We start from the raw sequence: 22,897 nt of genomic DNA on the forward strand, positions 1-22,897 counted from the left end.
GACTACAGGTGCACCACCACCACCACACCCAGTTAATTTTTTAAATTTTCTTGTAGAAACAGAGTCTCAAAAAAAAAAAGAAAAAAAAAAAAAGAAACAGAGTCTCTGTGTTGCCCAGACTGGAGTTGAACTCCTGGCCTCGGCCTCCTGAAGTGCTGGGATTACAGGCATGATCCACTGTTCCCAGTCCTGGTCTTCTTAATGATTGATTCAGAACTACTCATGATCAAAGATCAGTTAGACAAACGGTTCTCAATCCTGGCTAAGGCTAGAATCAATCACCTGTAAAATTTATTTAAGAATCCGGATGCCCAGGACCCATTCCCAGAGATTTGGATTTAATTGGTCTGGAGTGACCCAGGCCCAGGTATTTTCCAATGTGTGTCCAAGGTTGAGAAACACTGAATTAGACAAAGTAGGGCAAAAGTGTCATTTATTTTTGTATTTGCTATGCCTAACACAGTATCTGTCCCTTAGTTAGGTATTCCATAACAGTTCATGGAATATGTATGTGAATAAATGAATTAGTGTCATTACATAAACAACTATTAGCACTTAGGTTGCACTTTATGGGTTTTAAAATACTTTTGTATGTGCTGCTCTCATTTTAGTCTGTTAAAAAGGTAAACTGAGGCACAATAAAAAAAATCTTTTTAAAGTTTATTTGAGCAAACAATGAATCACGAATCACACAGCTCCAAACCAGAAGCGGTCTAGGGGCTTTGTTAAGGAAGTATGAAAGAGGGACAGGTTCTTTTTTTTTTTTTTTTTTTGAGACGGCGTTTTGCTCTTGTCGCCCAGGCTGGAGTGTAGTGGCATGATCTCAGTTCACTGCAAACTCCACCTCCCGGGTTCAAGTGATTCTCCTGCCTCAGCCTCCTGAGTAGCTGGGACTACAGGCACCCGCCACCACGCCTGTCCAATTTTTGTATTTTTAGTAGAGATGGAGTTTCACCACGTTGGCCAGGCTGGTCTTGAACTCCTGACCTCAGGTGATCCATCCACCTCTGCCTCCCAAAGTGCAGGGATTACAGGTGTGAGCCACCGTGCCCGGCCCTAGGGACAGAGCTCTCATACCATGAGTACCTAAGTAACACATAGAAAAGATTTGATTTGTTACAGCTATGAAGTTGCCTTATTTCTATACTACTGGAAAGTCCCTACTTACATAAGTTTGTTGGCTACTTCTGATTGGTGGAGCTTAAGTTCTGTTTTTCTTTAACACAGACATTTACAAGAAATACGTTTTTCTTATGTCTGCAAATCAAGCAAGGTTAAGATCACTTATGAGGCCTAGCTGGCTTTGTCTGCTCAGTGATTCTTTAGGCCTGGTCTCTGCTCAATGATTCTTCAGGCCTGGTCTTCATTTTAATTTACTTTAATAGATCTCATGACTTCTCTGAAAAATATCATTGTATGACGCCCATTTTACAGATGAGGAAGCCGAGGCTTAAAGAGATTAGGTGATTTCCACCTCCACCTCAAATCCAACAAAACTAATAAATGGAACTCTTTGTTTATTTAACTCTTTTCCACTCATAAGTTTTAAGGACTGTGGATGGTTCTCATCTGGCTCCAGTCATGCCCTGAGAAAGTTTGTTTGCCTTGGCAAGTATGTCATTTATTCTTCCCACCTTGAGGTCTAAAAACTGCTTATTATAGAAAAATTCAAACAAAAAAGGTTAGAAAATAGTATAATTAACCTTCATGTAATCATCACCCAGCTTCAACAGTGATCAACTTAGGGCCAGCCTCATTTTGTTCACACCCCCGCCTCTATTTTGAAACAAATCCCAGTAACTATTTCAGTATGTAAATCTAAGAACTTTTTAAAAATAACCTCTGGCCAGGCGCAGTGGCTCATGCCTGTAATCCCAGCACTTTGGGAGGCCGAGGAGGGTGGATCACCTGAGGTCAAGAGTTCGAGATCAGCCTGGCCAACATGGTGAAACCTCCTCTCTACTAAAAATACAAAAATTAGCTGGGCATGGTGGTGTGTGCCTGTAATCCCAGCTACTCAATAGGCTGAGGCAGGAGAATCGCTTGAACCCGGGAAGCGGAGGTTACAGTGAGACGAGATCGTGCCACTGCACTCCAGCCTGGGCAACACGGCAAAAACTCTGTCTCAAACAACAACAACAACAACAAAAAATAACCTCAATGTCATCACTATACCTAAAAAAAAACATGAATAAATTCTTAATATCACCAAATATTCAGTGGGTATTCACACATCTCTTAATGTCTTTTATAAAAAAAAAAAAAAGTTTCTGGCCGGGTGCAAAGGCCCACGCCTGTAATTCCAGCACTTTGTGAGGCCAAGGTAGGCAGATAACCTGAGGTCAGGAGTTCGAGACCAGCCTGGCCAACATGGTGAAACCCTGTCTCTACTAAAAATGGAAAAAATTAGCCGGGCATGGTGGCGGGTGCTTGTAATCCCAGCTTCTAGGGAGGCTGAGGCAGGAGAGTCGCTTGAACCCAGGAGGCGGAGGATGCAGTGAGCCGAGGTCGTGCTACTGCACTCCAGCCTGGGCAACAAGAGTGAAACTCCATCTCAAAAGCGTGAAAACAAAAACAATTAGCCTGATGTGGTGGTGCATGCCTGTCATCCAGGCTACTCAAGAGGCTGAGGCAGGAGAATCGTTTGAACCTGGGAGGCAGAGGTTGCAGTGAGCTGAGATTATGCCACGGGACTCCAGCCTGGGCGACAGAGCGGGACTCTGTCTTAAAAATAAATAAATAAATAAAATAAAATAGTTTCTTTGCTGTAAATTCAATCAGAAAAAGAAATAAAAAATAAAGTTTCTTTGATTAGCGATCCAAATAAGTTTTATACATTGCAATTGGTTGCTATGTCTCATAAGTCTCTTTTAATCTATGGGTTTCCCTTCGTCTCTCCCTGTTTGCCTCCTTGTAATTTATTTGTTGAAGAAACTGTTTGTCTTGCCAAGTCCCCACAGTGTAGATTTCGCTGACCGCAGCCTCCTGGCATCATTTAACACATTCCTCTGGGCCTTGTAGGTCCTATAATTTAATAGGTAGATCCAGAAACTTGATTTGATTTGGGTTAATTTTTTTTCTTTTTCTTTCTTTCTTTCTTTTTTTTTTTTTTTTAGACAGAGTCTCGCTCTGTCCTCCAGGCTAGAGTGCTCACTGCAACCTCCATCTCCGGGCTCAAGTGGTCCTCCTGCCTCAGCTGGGACTATAGACGTGTGCCACCACTCCCAGCTGATTTTTGTATTTTTGTAGAGAAGGGGTTTCACAGTGTTGGCCAGGCTGGTCTGGAGCCCCTGAGCTCAAGTGATCCACCAACTTCGGGCTCCCAAACTGCTGGAAATACAGGTGTGAGCCACCACTCCCAGCCAATTTTTTTTTTTTTTTTTTCTCAAAACTTCCTAGGTGCTTGTAAGGTTTTACATAAAGGGACACATTTTGGAAACAAAACCAATTATAAAGGCTAGGCAGCTAATACACATAAAATCATGGCCCAGAATTAAGGAGGGACCTGCGTGATTGTGACCATGAAGTGCCCAGTTTAGGCTGGGAGGACCCCTTTTCTAACTCTGGGTCCAAGTTTAGCCCTGAGCACCCCCATCAGACATCCTGGCCCCTCCAGCTCTGTGTGTTTGCTCCTCTCCTGTCCTGATTTGTACCATTTGGTGCCAGCATGGGCAGGCATTCATTCTAAGGGGACTCTTCCCCGGGAGTCAGCATTTTCCTGTGACCCGGTAACATCGCTATTTCTAGCTAGTTGATGATAAGGGATCACCATTTTCTAGCAGCTACTGTTGCCGCACAGAGCATTTGCTCAGAGCGACACCTAGTGGCTGTTAAAAAATAATGTATTGAGGTGTAGTGGCCCTTTTTTTCTTTCTTTTTTTTTTTTTTTTTTTTAAGACGGAGTCTTGCTCTGTCTCCCAGGCTGGAGTGCAATGGCGCAATCTCGGCTCACTGCAACCTCCGCCTCCCGGGTTCAAGCGATTCTCCTGCCTCAGGCTCCTGAGTAGCTGAGATTACAGGCCCCTGACACTGCGCCCAGCTAACTTTTGTATTTTTTTAGTAGAGACGGGGTTTTGCCATGTTGGCCAGGCTGATCTCGAACTCCAGACCTCAGGTGATCCACCCGCCTCAGCCTCCCAAAGTCCTGAGATTACAGGCGTGAGCCACCATGCCTGGCCATGGCCCTTTTTTAAAAAGACATCAAACTAGTTTGATTTTAAAATATGTATTGTATCGTAATTTTTAATTACAAAAGTAACTCATCATCATAAGAAAAACCCCAAAAGATACTGAATAATAATAGCTTTGGCAATCAGATTGGTTTCCAGAATTTCATTCAAGTCTTTCCTGGTGCACCGTTTGAATACAAATGAAAATCCCACCAGAACTCAAACCCCAAGAGTAACCACAGTGAATCATTGATCATGCTTCTTAGCGGCTACATAGTATTTCCTGGAACATAGGGGTGGGGATAATTGCTCACCCCATCTCTTATTAGTGGACTTTATGGGTAGATTTCGGGGTTTTTGCTTTTACAAACAATGCTTCCAGGAAATCTTTGTACATATGGCGTTTGCATTCTTGATAGTGCTTCTGTAAACAGTCATATAGAAAATGGAATTCTGAGTCAAAGAGAATGAGCATCTTTTGCACCGATTTACACCTCTACCAGTAATGTGCCTGTTTCTCTGTGTGCTCACAACCCCAGAATATTATCACTTAAATAAAAACCTTTGTGTATGTTGGCTTTTAATCTGTTTAAAAGAAAAAAATGATTTTTTGTTGTTGCGGTGACTAGGTTGGGTTCTGTGTGGTGCAATTTTTTTCTGACCATTAATCTTCCTAGAGACATTTCATACAGAATTTGTAACTGGTAGCTGGGTGCGGTGGCTCACGCCTGTAATCCCAGCACTTTGGGAGGCCGAGGCAGGTGGATCACGAGGTCAGCAGATCGAGACCATCCTGTGCTGCACCGTGGGAAACCCGTCTCTATAAAAGTACAAAAAAAATTAGCGGGCATGGTGGCGGGCTCCTGTAGTCCAGCTTCCTCCAGGAGGCAGAGGCAGGAGAAGTGGGGCGTGAACCCGGGAGGCAGGAGCTTGCAGGGGCGAGATGCGCCACTGCACCCCAGCTTGGACGACAGAAGGCCAGCGACTCCGTCTCAAAAAAAAAGAATTTGTAGCTGGTGGTGGACTCTAACATAGAAACAAGGATATTTGGACCCTCATTAATATTTGTGAACTCGAATTATATTTATGGAATGCCTACTGTGTGTCAACGCAGACACATGAAACCTTCCCTGTCTTCTGAGGGAACTCACAGAGCAGTGGGGGACGCCAGCTTGCACACCAGTCACTTCAGTGAGTGGGTGATTCAGGCTCTAGCTCGAAGAACATAAGGCAAGCTGGTGTCCGAAAGGAGGCAGTGAGGAGGAAGCAGTCAAGGGAACGCTGCACAGAGGGGAGGGCGTTGAAGCTGGATCTTGAAGAATAAGGGCCAGGCCCACAGGAAGGAGAGCCAATCAGGGACAGGAAACAGAATGTGTGTGGAGTGGTGTGTTTGCAGGGTGCAGGAAGATCCAGTGTCTAGAAAGAGTTTTGAGACTGCACATATGGCGCAGGCTGGCTCACAGAGTTTGTACTTTATCTGCAACACAAAGAGATTTTCAAACTCTAGATACTTTTATTTTAAAAGAAAACACGGCCGGGCTCAGTGTCTCACGCCTGTAATCTCAGCACTTTTGGATGCTGAGGTGGGCGGATCGCTTGAGGTCTGGAATTCGAGACCAGCCTGGCCAACAGAGCGAAACCCTGTCTCTACTAAAAATACTAAAATTAGCCGGGTGTAATGGCATGCGCCTGTAATCCCAGCTACTCGGGAGGTTGAGGAACGAGAATCGCTTGAACCCGGGAGGCGGAGGTTGCAGTGAGCTGAGATCACACCACTGCACTCCAGCCTGGGAAACAGAGTGAGACTCCGTCTCATAGAGAACATTACCTCAATACTGTAATAGAGAAATCAATATCATTTGCCATAAATATAACCATAAAAATTAATTTACAAAACAGAAACAAAAAACCAAGTGAGTATATTTAAAACAGTTTAAAAATTAAATGAAATCCAGGCCGGGCGCGATGGCTCACACCTGTAATCCCAGCACTTTGGGAGGCCGAGGCGGGCGGATCACCTGAGGTCAGGAGTTCAAGACAAGCCTGGCCAACATGGTGAAACCCCATCTCTACCAAAAATACAAAAATTAGCTGGGCGTAGTGGCAGCTACTTGGGATCCTGAGGCAGGAGAATCGCTTGAACCCGGGAGGCGGAGGTTGCAGTGAGCCGAGATTGCACCATTGCTCTCCAGCCTGGGGAACAAGAGGGAGACTTTGTCTCAAAAAAGAAAGAAAAAAAAAAAAAAGTTAAAAAAATTAAAATGAAATCTAATAACAAATCTAATCTGTTTACAAAAAATTCATGTCCAAAATTATCTTCATCTGTGAGAAAAATAAACCAATTTATTATCAGTCAGTAGTAATAAAGAGATTCAGCTCTGTATCATTTAGTTTAAGACTAAGATGAGGGTTATGGCAATGACAATTCTGTGTCGTTTTGTGTGTGTTAATTAGCACCAGCCTACCCATCCCCCAACACCCCCAGAAATCTCGACACACTGATGTAGGTAGGTAGAGCTTCTCCCTGCTCCTGAAAACCAGAGTCGCAGAAGCTCCAGGTGGCCACTGTCGCTCAGATGACCTAGATCCTACGGCCAGGAACTGAAATCCAAATCTTCTGACTCCACATTCTTATGCCAGGCCAATGCCTGGTATAAAAGTTAAAAGAAAAAAACCTTTCTAATTCATATATCTCTCCAAATACAGAACTAGGCTGCCTCTAGGAAAAGTGACCTCTACCCTGGAGCATCTCCACAAAGCCTGGAGGACACCCGTATCTTTCGAGGTTTTTCTCCAGGGAAATGCTTTAGAGGTTGTGCTTAATGTCTGAAATTCCTTATAATTCTTAAGAGTCTCTGAGTCTGTGACTGAGAAATATTTCAAGACACTAACACAGGGATTAAAAACTATCCCTTTGTTTTAATAATTAAAATACAGACTAAAGGAGGTTTTGAGTTCTTTAGAAATAAACACTCAAATTCAAAATAATGGTCTTTATGGCTGAACGCAGTAGCTCATGCCTGTAATCCCAGCAGTTTGAGAGGCTGAGGCAGGCAGATCACCTGAGGTTGGGAGTTCGAGACCAGCCTGGCCAACACAGTGAAACCCCATCCCTACTAAAAGTACAAAAAAAGTAGCTGGGCGTGGTGGCGGGTGCCTGTAATCTCAGCTACTCAGGAGGCTGAGGCAGGAGAATTGCTTGAACCTGGGAGGCAGAGGTTGCAGTGAGCTGAGACCGTGCCATTGCACTGCAGCCTGGGTGACAGAGCAAAACTCTATCTCAAAATAAATAAATGAATACAACAAAATAATGTTCTTTAGAGAATTATGAAACCCTAATTATGTCTGCATGTGAGTTCTATGTCCATCATTAGTAGTAATTGGTTTTTTTTTAAAAAAAAAAAAAAAACCAAGGCCAGGCACGGTGGCTCACGTCAGTAATCCCAACATTTTGGGAGGCTGAGGTGGGCGGATGACCTGAGGTCGGGAGTTCGAGACCAGCCTGACCAACATGGAGAAACCCTGTCTCTACTAAAGATACAAAATTAGTTGGGTATGGTGGTGCATGTCTGTAATCCCAGCTACTTGGGAGGCTGAAGCAGGAAAATCACTTGAACCTGGGAGGTGGAGGTTGTGATGAGTCAAGATCGGGCCATTGCACTCCAGCCTGGGCAACAAGAGTGAAGCTCTGTCTCAAAAAAATTAATTAATTAAATAAATTAAATGAATAAAAAACCAAAACCCAAAACACTTATTTACAACTTGAAGACATGTCAAAAATGCTAAAACAGAGAAATTCCTTTATGGCTATTAGCATTTTCTCAGAAAAGATCGTTTCTGGGAAGTATGATCCCTTCCTGAAATTATCCTTCTCTTTTGATTAATACAACTAAACTTTAATTCCTTGGATTGTCAATGTTTTGAGTTATCTACTGCTGCATAACAAATACCTCAAAAGTTAATGGTTTAAAACAACAATAACCATCTATGATATTTCACAGTTCTGTGGGTTAGCTGGGGTGATTATTCTGCTCCATGTGGTATCAGCTAGACTCCCAAAGTGCTGGGATTACAGACATGAGCCACCATGCCTTGCCATTCTCAGTTTTAATTTATAATATCACATAATTTACAATAAATATCAATAGATATAAGCCACATCAGCAAAAGTTCTTTGGCATCTTCAATACTTATTGCGAGTAAAAAAGGATCCTGAAATGAAAACATTTGAGAAGCACTTCAGTAGAGGCAAAAGAAGAATTGGGGACACCGATGAGAAATAGTACAGACAAAGAAATAATTGGACTAATGATTTTAAGGTGGTAGCAATGGGGAGTAAAAAGCGGCTCAATTTTAGATGTATTTTGAAGGGAAAGTCAACAAGATGGAGCAGATGTGGGAAATGAGGAGAGAAGTCAAGTATTATTCCAAGGGTTTTGTTTCAGTTTTTGCTTTTGTGTTTCACCTGAGTGAACTGGTAGGATGGCATTGATACTAATTAGGAAAGACCAGGGAGGAAGAGATGTAGGGGAAATACAGTAAACTTATTTGGAGAATGTTAAGTTTGAGATGTTCATTAGATATTTAAGTGTTAGGGGAGCGTGGGTGGAGATACAATCTTGGGTGGAGATACAATCTTCAGAGTCTTAACCATATGGATTGCTTTTAAAACCATGAGACTGGATGAGATCAACAAAGGAGTCAATGAAGATAGAAGAAAAAAGAGGTTGAAAGACTGAGCCTGGCAGGGCGCGGTGGCTCACACCTGTCATTCCAGCACTTTGGGAGGCCGAGGTGGATAGATCATCTGAGGTCAGGAGTTCAAGACCAGCCTGGTCAACATGGTGAAACCCCCTTCTCTACTAAAAATACAAAAGTTAGCCGGGCGCAGTGGCGTGCGTCTGTAATCCTAGCTACTCAGGAGGCTGAGGCAGGAGAATCGTTTGAACCCAGGAGGCGGAGTTGCAGTGAGCTGAGACTGAGAAAGCTGTCAGGTAGTTAAAAAAAAAAAAAAGGAGAGAACAGTAATTTGAACTGTCAAATGCTATTAATAGGTCAAGTAAGATAAAGACAAAAAGATCATTGGTATCTGAAGGACTGTGTGCGAGAGAGGGGAATAATGTGAGCAAAAGGCCCAAATCAGGAGCAGTGTGGTGTGCTAGAGCGTAAGCGGCAGGGATGAGATGGGAGAGCAGGCAGGAGTCAGCTTGTGAAGGGCCTGGCATTCCATATTAAAGACTTAGACTTCATGCTGTGGGTTTGGGGAAGCCACTTTAGGCTGAAAAGTGACACAGTCCAATTTGCATTTTAGATAGATCATTCTGGATGCTTAGGAAGGGTGGGGAGGATAGAGGATGGAACTGAGCCAAACCAAGCAAGGGTCTCAAGGAAGTGGAGGCTGTAGCAGGAGAGGGCCAGAGACAGTGAAGGTGTGCATTTCAGCCATGGATGTGGGGATGGAGAAGAGAGAATTGATTAGGAATATTTAGGAAGCAGAATTCTCAAAACTTGGAAACTGCTGCGACTGGGGGAGTGAGCGAGGTAGAAGAATTAAGCTTGGGTAACAGACTGCATAGAAAGTGGGGTACCAACCTGAAATACAGAAATTAGGAGCCAGAACAGTTTGGGGGTGAAGAGATTGTCACATTTGGACATGTTATATTTGAGATGTTCATGAGAGATGTAGGTGGAGATGTCTAGAAGGCAGTTGGATATTCAGGTGTAAAAACCAAGGGAGAAGATCTTTAAAGAGTGGTACTGGTGTAAAGTCTCAACCAGTATATATGTCCCAGCTTTCTAAAGAAAAACTAATTATAGTAAATTTCCAGTTTAAAAAAATTAATAATTCTTGGAGAACTTTGTACGTTTTAATCTGTTTGCATCAAGAGTTCTTAGGTCTGTTAATATAATTTGAGGGTATTTAACAGTTTAGTCATCGAAATCTGAAAATGTTTGGTTTCTGAATTGATTTCTCATGTTGATGGTTATACCAGTGCAGATAGCAGTAGGATGGTCTTACCAAATAATCGCCCTTTATGACTGCAGGGTAAACCAATTAGATTAATGGCACTAAACCCGGCTGCACATTAGCACCACCTGGGGAGTATTTCAAACATACCAATAAACGTCTCTAATAATCAGAAAAATGCAAAGTAAAACCACAAGGAGCTATCACCTCACTCATGTTACGTTGACTCTTATCAAAAAGATCAGTGACAACAAGTATTGGCTAGGATGTGTAGAAAATAGAACCTTTCCCGGGTGTGGTGGTTCATGCCTGTAATCCCAGCACTTTGTTAGGCTAAGGCAGGTGGATCTCTTGAGCTCAAGAGTTTGAGACCAGCCTAAAGCAGAAATTTTGTCATTTGTGACAATATGGATGAACCTAATGTAGCATAATAATTCATAGTATGCTAAATGAAATAAACGAGATACAGAAAGATAAATACCACGTACCCTCACTTATATATGGAATCTTTTTTGTTTTTTTTGAGATGGAGTCTCGCGCTGTTGCCCAGGCTGGAGTGCAGTGGTACCATGTCGGCTCACTGCAAGCTCCACCTCCCGGGTTTATGCCATTCTCCTGCCTCAGCCTTCCGAGTAGCTAGGAATACAGGTGCCCGCCACCTCGCCCGGCTAGTTTTTTGTATTTTTTAGTAGAGACGGGGTTTCACCGTGTTAGCCAGGATGGTCTCGATCTCCTGACCTCATGATCCGCCCGTCTCGGCCTCCCAAAGTGCTGGGATTACAGGCCTAAGCCACCGCGCCCGGCCTATATATGGAATCTTAAAAAGTCTACCTTATAGAAATAGAGAGTAGAATGATGGTTACCACAGGCTAGAGACAGGGGGATAGATGGGAAAAAGGGAGACACTGGGTCAAAGGGTACAACATTTCAGTTAGACAAGAGAAGTTCTGGTGTTCCACGTACAACACAGTGACTATAATTGTTAATAATGTTTTGTGTATTCCAAAACAGCTAAAAGATTATTTTCATTGTTCTTACCAAAAGAAATTATAAACATTTGAAGTGATGGATATGTTAATTAGGCTGATTCAATCATTCCATAATGTCTGCATGTAAGGAAACAATACATTGTACTCCATAAATGTATATAATCATTATTTGTTGGTCTGGTGTGGTGGTTCACACCTTTAATCCCATGCTTTGGGAGACCAAGCAGGAAGGATCGCTTGAGCCCAGGTGTTTGAGACCTGCCTGGCAACATAGCGTGACCTTGTCTCTACAGAATTTTTTAAAAAACTTAGCCAAGCATTGTGGTAAATGCTTGTAGTCCTAGCTACTCAAGCGGCTGAGATAGAAGGATCACCTGAGCCCAGGAATTTGAGGCTGCAGTGAGCAGTGAGCTATGATCACACCACTGCCCCCCCATCCTGAGTGACAGAGTGAGATCCTGTTACTACTACTAATAATAATAGTAATAATAATACTCAATTAAAAATAAAGCAAAACTCAAACGTACCAACATACCAGTGGCTGATGTTTCACCAAGATACTTTGGTTTGATTGGTCTGGAGGGGGCCACAGGCATTCTAGTTTGAAAAGCTCTTCCTGATGATTTTAATTAGCAGTCATTAGAGGAATGATTTTACTATTTTTTAAAACACAATTTAAAAATTCATTTTAGAGGCCGGGTGTGGTGGCTCACGCCTGTAATCCCAGCCCTTTGGGAGGCCGAGGCGGGCGAATCACGAGGTCTGGAAATCGAGACCATCCTGGCTAACACGGTGAAATCCTGTCTCTACTAAAAATACAAAACAAAACGAAAAAAAAAAAATTACCCGGGCGTGGTGGCGGGCGCCTGTAGTCCCAGCTACTCTAAAGACTGAGGCAGAATAGCGTGAACCTGGGAGGCGGAGCTTGCAGTGAGCCGAGATCGCGCCACTGCACTCTAGCCTGGGCCACAGAGGGAGACTCCGTCTCAAAAAAAAAAAAAAAAAAAAAAAATCATTTTGGATTAAAACTCCCTTGAAGCAAACCACTATTAATTCACTGTGTTAACTGACTAAGGAAATTTTCTCTGAGTCTTGCATATGTGCACAGGACTTGTGGGACACTGAAGCTGAAGAGTATAAGACAGCAAGTAGTGAGGGCCCCTGAAGAAGGAACCGGAACAACAGCTTTGCAGAAAACCCATCAGAAAAAGCAGAACAGACTGATGTGAATTGGTGACTATGCTATCTAGGGTCAAGAAAGGACCTCAGGGTTCAGCTAGCCCCCCATCAACCTCCACTACCAACAAATCCTGAATTGACAAAGACTTGTTTAGACTGACCAGTCACTTCATCTTATGTAGCTTTGTGGCTTCTGTCTTGATAAGCCCCTTGCCTTTGGTGGAGAGAGATGGCCTTCCTGGGCTATTCTCCTCCTGTGTCTCTCTATATGAGTAAACCCCAAGGCTTTACCCCCATTGTCTCTGAATTATTCTTTTGATGTCTCAGAGCATTTGCTTACTCTTATCACAATAAATCACAATCTCAAATAAACAAGCACTTTGTTGAATTTGAGCTGTTTGCACAAGATAGGACAGACAAATGCAACCAATACTTTGCCTCTCAGTTATTAAGTCAGGCAAGATAAACCCATGGTCTTAAGTATTCACTCAAATTCATTACCAAAAATGACCTCGACTCTTCTCTGGATTCTACCCACTGATGAAAATTCAGATTTTTCTTGAACAGTAGAATAAGAACATAAGATGTTTTCTGGGAAGCAAGGTGTGTATGTATATATATATATATATATATTATATATATATATATATATTTTTTGAGACAGGGTCTCACTGTGTTGCCCAGGATGGAGTGCAATGGTGCCATCTTGATTCACTGCAACCTCTGCTTCCCAGGTTCAAGCGAACCTCTCACCTCAGCCTCCTGAGTAGCTGGGACTACAGGCATGTGCCACCATGTGCAGCTAATTTTTGTATTTTTAGTGGAGATGAGGTTTCACCATGTTGACCAGGCTGGTCTTGAACTCCTGACCTCAACTTATCCGCAGGCTTCGGCCTCCCAAAGTGCTGGGATTACAGGCGTGAGTCACCTTGCCCAGCAGCAAGATATATTTTCTATGCTGTGGAACAAATTACAACAAACTTAGTGGATAAAGAATCTGAGCATGGCTTTACTGGATCCTCTACTTAGGGTCTCACAAGCTTTATTCAAATTGTTGGCCAGACTGCATTTTCATTTGGAGGCTCAACTAGGGAAGAACCTGCTTCCAAACGAATACAACTTATTTGAGAATGTATTTCCTTGTGAATGTATTTTTGAAGACCCTGGCTTTTTGTAGCCATTTGTCTGAGGCTTTTGGCAGATCTTACAGGGCACCCATCATTCCTTATGCAAGTTTCCTTAACATAGCTGCTAGCTTGTCCAGCCAGCAAGGAAAATCTCTCTTGCTTCAGTCTACTAACGTGGAATTTCATATAATGTAATATAATCACAAGAGTAACATCCCATCACCTGTGTCATGGTTTCTTGGTTAGAAGCAAGTCACAGGTCCCACCTACACTCATGGGGAGGAGATCACACAAAGGCACAAACACCAGGAGGTGGAAAATCACTGGGGCTGGGGATCACTATAGGGATAGGGTCTGTTTGTCACACAAGAAAGAGCCATAAATTGTGTATAGACAATCCAAACAGATAATATAGTCATGGGTATAACTGGAAAAAATCCTAGGTGGAAGCAGAAATCATGGGTTCCAGTCCTGGTTGTGTTAGTAACTTAGATCACACATACTCAGCAAGTTCTCTAAACCTCAATTTCCTTAGTTTATCAATAAAATGAGATAGTGGAGACAGTTTTGGATATTAATCACATAAATCCATAGTAAAATATCATGGAAGCACTATCCTTCACCTTTAGCAGAAGTTAGAAAAGATCCCACTAAAAGCTTATGAGTTTATGGTAAAATCAGTACGCCCAGTTCTGAAGAGCAACCTGGCAGTATGTATCACGCCATTAAAATGTTCATACTTGTGATGGTTGACTTTACATGTCAACTCGTCAACTTGACTGAGCCACAGGATATTTAGATATTTGGTTAAATATTATATGTGGGTATGTCTGTAAGGATGTTTCTGGATGAGATTTAACATTTGAATCTGTAGGCTGAGTAAAGGAGATTGTTCTTACCAAGGTGAGTAGACCTCATCCAATCTGTTGAAAGCCTGAATATAATAAAGGGATGAATAAGAAAGAATTATTTTTCTCTGTCTCACTGCCTTTGAGCAGGGACATTGGTTTTTTCCTGCCTACTCAAACATGAACTGAAACTGACTCCATTGACTCTTCTGAGTCTCAGGCCTTTGGACTTAGACTGGAACTTACACCATTGGATCTCCTGGTTCTTCAGCTTACCAGCTGCAGATCTTAGGACTTCTCAGCCTCCATAATCATGTAAGCCAATTATTTATAGTAAACACTTATGTAAATATCATATTGCGTCTGTTTCTGTGAAGCACCTAGACTAATTTGATAAACATCCTTTGTCAAAGTAATCCCAATCCCTGGGATTTTATAGCACTAAAACGTAAAATTAAAAAGATATGCGTAAAACAAGCTGTATGCACTATGTTATTAACTGCAGTGTTATTTCTTTTTGTTTTAATTTTAAGTTCTGGGATACATGTGCTGAACATGCAGATTTGTTTTACATAGGTATACATGTGCCATGGTGGTTTACTGCACCTATCAACCCATCATCTAGGTTTTAAGCCCTGCATGCATTAGGTATTTGTCCTAATGCTCTCCCTAGTGTTATTTCTAATAACGAAAAAGTGGAAATAATATACATGTTTAACAATCGGAGCATGGCTGCATAGATTATAGCATGTCCACTTCAAAGAAAATTATGCAAGCATTAAACTAATAATCATGAAGAATACAGAATCACAAGGGAAACACATGGGAGAGGGTTTACAATCAGATATGCATTTAGTTTTTTTAAAAGCGAAACATAAAATTATATAAACACTACAGTAACAAGTAAGAAAAAGTAAATAATGAAGAAAATCCATATGCTTGGTTCATGGAATTACAATTTTTAAATAACTTTCCTTTACCAATATGACATTTTTAAGACAATAACTAAAAAGTATAAAATAGGCTGGGCACAGTGGCTCATGCCTATAATCCCAGCACTTTGGGAGGCCGAGGAGGGCGGATCACCTGAGGTCGGGAGTTCAAGACCAGCCTGACCAACATGGAGAAACCCCATGTCTACTTAAAACACAAAATTAGCCTGGTGTGGTGGCGCATGCCTGTAATCCCAGCTACTCAGGAGGCTGAGGCAGGAGAATCGCCTGGGAGGCAGAGTTTGCGCTGAGCTGAGATCGCGCCAATGCACTCCAGACTGGGCAACAAGAGAGAAACTCCATCTCAAAAAAAAAAAAAAAAAAGTATAAAATAAAAACAATGAAGGAGTTAAATTGTCAGTGGTTCTTAATTGAAGTAGACTTAGAATTTAGAATTTAAAAACACTAAGTTCTACTTTGTGAAGATTGTGAGATGGGGTTGGGGCAATCATATACTTAAAACACAAACATACACAGCACCCCCACCCACCCCTCCACACTGAAATACACAGGTGATTCTGATGCGTATAGATAGCTAAATTTTCAGCATAAAGTTTCACATGGAGAATAAGGAAGATAGTCTAGCGAGGAGCTGAGCATTGCCTCTGAGGCACTTTGGGTGATGAAGACCAGGCTGTTCTTAGCATGCACCTGGACTGTTGCAGCCACTGTCTTTAGCATTTGTAGCTTGTGGGCATTCTGAGGTATCGCCCTCCAGGCAGGATTTCTCCACAAGGCGGAAGGCCTCCAAGAACTCATTAATATCGATGTGGCCATCTTTGTTGAAATCAATACTCCGGGCAAGGTCACAGATGCAGTCATCTGTAATGTCGATATTCATATGAGAGCTTAACAGCTTCCAGGTCTGCCTGAACTCGTCCAGTGAGATGAACCCTTATCAGAGGGAGGAAATCAATTCAGTGTGTTAGTCTAGTTTTTAATGTTCATTTTCTCTGACATTCTTACAAGGACACCTGCTCCCTACTGCTTAACAGAGAGACACCCAAAGCCTAGTATCTAATTTAAACTTCCAAGAGGATCACACAAACCATTGGCTCACCAAAGATTTTCAGCTGGGAGCAATTTTGCTCCCCTCTCTCCAGGGGACATTTGGCAATGTCTGGAGACATTATTGTTTGCTGTGACTAAGATGGAGGTGAGGTGCTACTGACCTCTAATAAATAAAGGCCAGACATGCTGCCAAACATCTTATAATGCACAAGATGGACCCCAAAACAAAGAATTATCTAGCCCAAAATGTCAACAGTACCACTATTGAGAAACCCTGCATTTAATCATCTCAAACATATACTAATTTATTCTGGCCATTAAAATCCTTTGGACCCCATATATCTATAGTCAACTGATTTTTTACAAGGGTCCCAAGATCATTTAATGAGGAAAGAATAGTTTTTTTCAACAATGATGGGGGACAAGCAGATATGCACATGCAAAAAGAGTAAAGCTAGACACCTACCTAACACTATATAAAAAAACTAACTCGATATGGATCAAAGACCTAAATGTAAGAGCTAAAACTCTAAAACTCTTAGAAGCAAACATAAGTGTAAATCTTTGTGACCTTAGGTTATGCAACAGTTTTATAGCTAAAAAAGCTATAACACCAAAAGCATAAACAACTAAAGAAAAAATAAATTGTACTTTTTCAAAACTTTTGGGTATCAGGCTGGGTGCGGTGGCTCACGCCTGTAATCCCAGCACTTTGGGAGGCTGAGGCAGGTGGATCACGAGGTCAGGAGTTCAAGAACAGCCTGGCCAACATGGTGAAACCCCGTCTCTACTAAAAATACAAAAATTAGCCGGGCATGGTGGCAGGTGCCTGTAGTCCCAGCTACTCAGGAGGCTGAGGCAGAAGAATTGCTTGAACCCAGGAGGCGGAGGTGGCAGTGAGCCAAGATTGTACCACTGCACTCCAGCCTAGGTGACAGAGTGAGACTCCGTCTCAAAAAAAAAAAAATCAAAAACTTTCGGGCATCAAAGGATGCTACCAAGAAAGTGAAAAGACAATCCACAAAATCAGAAAAAAAAATTGCAACGCATATGTCTGATAATGTCCTAGTACCCAGAATATATGAATAACTCTCACAACTCAAATAAAAAGACAAATAGCTCAATTTAAAAATGGACAAAGGATTTGAATAGACATATCTCCGAAAGAGATACACAAATGGCCAATAAGCACATGAAAATGTTCAACATCTTTAGTTATTAAGGAAATGAAAGTCAAAACTACAGTAGAACGGGTATAATAAAAACTAAAAAAAAAAACAAAACCCACAAAACACAAAAATGGAAAATAACAGGCATTGGTGAGGATGTAGAGAAACTGGAACCCTCATACATTGTTGGTGGCAATATAAACAGGTACAGCTACTGTGAGAAACGGTTTGGTAAGTCCTCAAAAAGTTAAACATAGAATCACCATATGACCAAGCAATTACACTCCTAGGTATATACCCAAGAAAATTGAAAACATATATTGACACAAAAAGTCACACATGAATGTTCATAGCAGCATCGTTCATAGTAGCCAAAAGTAGAAACAATCCAAAGTCTATCAACAATGACTGGATAAATAAAAGTTCTGTCCACACAATGGAATATTATTCAGTCATTAGAAAGGAACGAAAAACTGATACTGCTGCAACATGGATGAATCTTGAACACAGGCTAGGTGACAGAATCCAGACACCAAAGGCCATATTTTGCATGATTCTGTTTATATCAAATGTCCAGAATAGGCAAATCCATAGAGACGGAAAGTAGATTAGTGGTTGCCAGGGACTCGTGGAGGAGGGATAGGGAATGAGGAGTAATTGCTAATAGGTATGAGATTTCTTTCTGGGGTGATTAACGTGTTCTAGGCCATGCGCAGTGGCTCACGCCTGTAATCCCAGCACTTTGGGAGATCTAGGGGGGAGAATCACGAGGTCAGGAGATCAAGACCATCCTGGCTAACATGGTGAAATCCTGTCTATACTAAAAATACAAAAAAAAAAAAAAAAAAAAAATAGCCGGGTGTAGTGGCACATGCCTGTAATCCTAGCTACTTGGGAGGCTGAGGCAGGAGAATCACCTGAACCCAGGAGGTGGAGATTGCAGTGATCCGAGACTGTGCCACTGCGCTCCAGCCTGGGTGACGGAGGGAGACTCTGTCTCAAAAAAAAAAAAAAAAAATTTCTACAGTTAGATAGTGGTGATGGTTATACAATCTTGTGACTTTACCAAGAACCACTAAATTGAATACTTTACACAGGTGAATTATGCGGTTTGTGAATTATGCCTCAACATTTTCAAATAACATTGAAAAAAGCCTTTGGACCATTGGGGGAATAGGATGTGGGGGAACAGGATGAGGATGTACAGGACCTCACCATACATTTTTTTTATAACTTCCTGTGAATCTATAATTATTTCAAAATTTAAAGTTAAGAAAAAGTTTTGGGAGTGAGGTTGCAAACGCCTTTCTATTCTAAGCACTTTTCATTACTTTGTGTCTATCTTCGATGGTACTGTAAAGGATATCACATCTTTCTTTTGCCTTTTTTTTTTTTTTTGACAGAGTCTCAACTCTGTCACCGAGGCTGGAGTCCAGTGGCACAACCTCGGCTCACCGCAACCTCCGCCTCCCAGGTACAAGCGATTCTCCTGCCTCAGCCTCCCAAGTACCTGGGATTATGGATATGTGCCACCACACCCGCCTAATTTTCGTATTTTTAGTAGAGACTGGGTTTCGCCGTGTTGGCCAGACTGGACTCGAACTCCTGACTTCAGGTGATTCACCCGCCTCGGCCTCCCAAAGTGCTGGGATTACAGGCAGGAGCCACCATGCCCAGAGGATATAACGTCTTCTAATAATTATTCTTCCTATAAGAAGCTCTCATTCAGTTTGTCTTCATTCTTCTCTGCCCCACTTCTTTCTCTATGGGCTGCTTATACTACTCAAGTACTTTCCTAGTTTCTGCCATTTATAAGCACTAATCTTCTTACCTTGCTCTCCAAATGCCTGAGTGGCGATGAATCAGGAAGGACATTAAGGGTTTGAGGTAAAATACTTGCAGTGCATCAAAAGTGATAGAATAATGAGTGCCTTTACCTGAATGATCACTGTCTATGATCCTAAAAATGGTCTCCAGGTTGGATCGGTTTCGATACAGTGTTTCCAGCAAACTTGATTGTATGTTCTGCAAGAAAAAATTCATTTTCCTTCTTTGTCATATGTTTAGGCTTGTTCCAATATATAATTCACACACAATCAACCCTGACAATCACACATTTATGAAAAAATCTGAAAATATTTTGCCATCCCTCCATTCCCTCTACCCAGTTAAGCCCACCAAATAATCTAGTGGTTTAAGAAGCACCTCACCCATGATGAAAATCTTCCAAAATTGACTGTGGTGATGGTTGCACACACAGGTTATGTATGCCTTGTCTAAAACGCTTGGGACCAGAAATGTTTTGAATTTTGGATTTTTTCGGACATTGTAATATTTACCTGTATATAATGAGATATCTTGGGTATGGGACCCAAGTTTAAACACAAAATTAATTTTTGTTTCATATACACCTTATACATCTAGCCTGAATGTAATTTTTGTTTGTTTGCTTTGAGACAGAGTTTTGCTCTTGTTGTCCAGGCTGGAATGCAGTGGCCTGATCTCAGCTCACTGCAACCTCCGCCTCCCGGGTTCAAGCAATTCTCCTGCCTCAGCCTCCCGAGTAGCTGGGATTAGAGACATGCACCACCACGCCCGGCTAATATTTGTATCCTTAGTAGAGACGGGATTTCTCCACGTTGGTCAGGCTGTCTCGAACTCCTGACCTCAGGTGATCTGCCTACCTTGGCCTCACAAAGTGCTGGTATTACAGGCATGAGCCATCGTGCCTGGCCACCTGAAGGTAATTTTATAAAATATTTTTAATAATTGTGTGCATGAAACAAAGTTTGCATACATCAAACCATCAGAAAGCAAAGGTGTCAGATGTGGAATTTTTCACTTGTGGCATCATGTTGGCACTCAAAAATTTTTGGAGTTTGGAGCCTTTCAGATTTGTTTTTTTAAACAGAGTCTCGCTGCGTTGCCCAGGCTGGAGTGCAGTGGCATGGTCTTGGCTCGCTGCAACCTCTGCCTCCTGAGTTCAAGCGATTCTCCCACCTCACCTCCCAATAGCTGGGTCTACAGGCATATGCCACCACACTCGGCTAATTTTTGTATTTTAAGAAGAGACGGGGGTTCCCCGTGTTGGCCAGGTTGGTCTCAAACTCCTGGCCTCAAGTGATCCACCCTCCTCAGCCTCCCAAACTGCTAGGATTACAGGAGTGAGCCACCACACTCAGCCGAATTGTACACTTTAAATGGATGAATTGCATGGTATGTGAATTATATTGCAATAACATTGTTAAAAGAAGTACCTAGCCCAAGGTTGCACATACATTACATATTCTATAAGTAGTTATTGAATAAATACTTTTTTAAGTAGGGTAAGCACCATGGTGGTGAGGAAAGAAAATGGGCCTTGAGGTAAGACAGACCTTGGCTTGAGTCCCAACTCAGTCGTTCTATGACCTCAGGCAAGTTGCTAACCGCTGTGGGCAGTAATGGTGCTGATAATATGTATCTCTTGGAGTGGTTTTGAGGATTAACTGAGGCAACGTATGAAAACCACTTAACACAAAGCCTGACACATAGAAACTCAAGAAATAGTTATTCCCCTTTCTCACCCATCCAGCTTTTTGGGTTATTACTAATTGATTGTTTCTGACTCAAGTTCTCTCTAAGGAGTATCATAGTCCACAGGTGCTCTCATTCACCATTACCACACCGTTACCTCGTGGCTCAGTTGTTCCTTGGCCAAGTTCTTCAGCCAAGACTTGTACTCCAGCATGTTGTCTGCTGAGCTGTTCACCAGCTGTGACCTCAGCATCCGCCATGGCAGTCCTAAATGCAACACAGACTCCACCGCTGCTGCCCAGTCACTCAAGGTGATCAAACCTACAGGTGAGAGCGAACTTGTTGACTTGTCACCTAGAAGTCTAGTTTCCTGCCCAATGGTGTGTATATTTTTATCCTGACAGCCTTCTTAGTATCTGCAGGTAATAGAAATAATGGGGACTGTCACTATTTTTGTTGGTAGTGGCAAAGTTGGTTGGAAGCTAGGCTTGCCAGATAAAATACAAGACGTCCAGTTAAATTTTATTGAAGACAGACCGTAAAGTACATAAAAGTGCCAAATATTGCATAAAAATTATTTGTTGTCTATCTGTCTGTCTAATTCAAACTTAATTAGGCATTTTACATTTTTGTTTACTGAATCTGGAAATACTTCTGCAAGCCACATAAGAGTCTTGTAAATAATATCATAAAACACTATATACCTACACACTGGTTATTTAAAAAAAATTAAACCACCTAAATTCCTTGGAATAGATCATTCACTGAAACTCTTGGAAGGCTACAGTATGTGTATATGAAAAGATACTACTATGAATTCATAAATGTTACTGCTGTATTTAAATAGGGATATATTTAGTCAATGTCCATTAGAAATTCCATTAGTTGAGCAGACAACATTTCTAGCTTGGCTAATCATGAAATAGCTAAGCACACACTCAACTTCAACAAGTCAAGCCCTTGGTCTTTTGCCAGTCTTATACTCTTATAACTTCTCCCACTTGTCCTTTGCTTGGTTCTGGCCATGTTACCCTTCGCTGACTCTATTTCTTTTCACCCTCTCTATTTGGCCAAGTTCATATTTTGTTAAAAGCTTAGAATTTTAAAATTTAGTTAGAATAAATGAGACATTAAGTTGAATAAAATGGAGGATATAGCCAAAGGGGACTTTGGGTCACTCATTAAAGCAACAAATATTTATTTGCTAACTAGTGTAAGACAGAGATTTTCTGGCTAGCTTCCCTCCTCTGTGAATCTTTAACTTGATCATTCTTACCGACTTTATCTGCATCATGCTTCTTAAATTCACTGAGAAGATCTGAAGAATGAGCAAACAGCTTCTCCCTCAGAGCTCTCAGAGCCGACTCCTCCACTCTGCTAATCCTGGGACAGGAGATGAAAAAGCAACATTTTAACACACTGGTATAGAAGAAATACTTGGAGATTTTACTATATTTCTACTCTCTCTTTCTTAACTTATCAGTCTCCCAAGAGCTCAGTTCTTGAGGGAGAGCTCCTTTACTCTTCCCTGTTGTACACAAACAGGATGAGCATGGGGAACGCCGCTGTCCTTCCTGGTATGGGACAGTGGTTAGAGAAGTTCTGGAGAAAGATCACCTCTGTGGTAAAGTTATCTCATCACCCTGTGCTTCAATTTCCCCACCTGTAAAACAGTGATTAAAACGGTACCTATCTGTACCACACAGGATTATTGTGAAGATTATAAGATTTCATGTACGGCACTTAGAAGAAAGCGTGGCACATAGAAAGCACTCACCAAATAGTATCTGTTATCACAATTATTGTGCATTCCTTGTAATTTATTATCATGTGAAACAGAAGGCAAAATTTATGAATAACAAAATAACACTAGTTTAGTTTTTTCATTCTTATTGGGTCAATAGAACAATGCTGGGCACAGTACTTGGC

The 22,897-nt window shown here is 41.7% G+C and overlaps 1 protein-coding gene across 1 annotated transcript in view; it reads right to left on the reverse strand.

Moving 5' to 3' along the window:
* Positions 1-15,109: 15,109 nt before the first annotated feature.
* Positions 15,110-22,897, reverse strand: part of PPEF2 (protein phosphatase with EF-hand domain 2) — a 35,553-nt gene continuing 27,765 nt past the window's right edge. Inside the window, exons 13-16 of the mRNA XM_009206921.4 lie at positions 22,245-22,351; positions 21,126-21,289; positions 19,390-19,477; positions 15,110-16,166 (exon numbers count right to left, since the gene is read on the reverse strand). Of these exons, the coding sequence (XP_009205185.1) occupies positions 15,913-16,166; positions 19,390-19,477; positions 21,126-21,289; positions 22,245-22,351 (613 nt within the window). The 3' untranslated portion in view covers positions 15,110-15,912. The remainder of the gene's footprint in view (positions 16,167-19,389; positions 19,478-21,125; positions 21,290-22,244; positions 22,352-22,897) is intronic.

This window comes from Papio anubis, chromosome 3 (assembly GCF_008728515.1).
Source record: "Papio anubis isolate 15944 chromosome 3, Panubis1.0, whole genome shotgun sequence".
NCBI classification, from domain to species: Eukaryota; Metazoa; Chordata; class Mammalia; order Primates; family Cercopithecidae; genus Papio; species Papio anubis.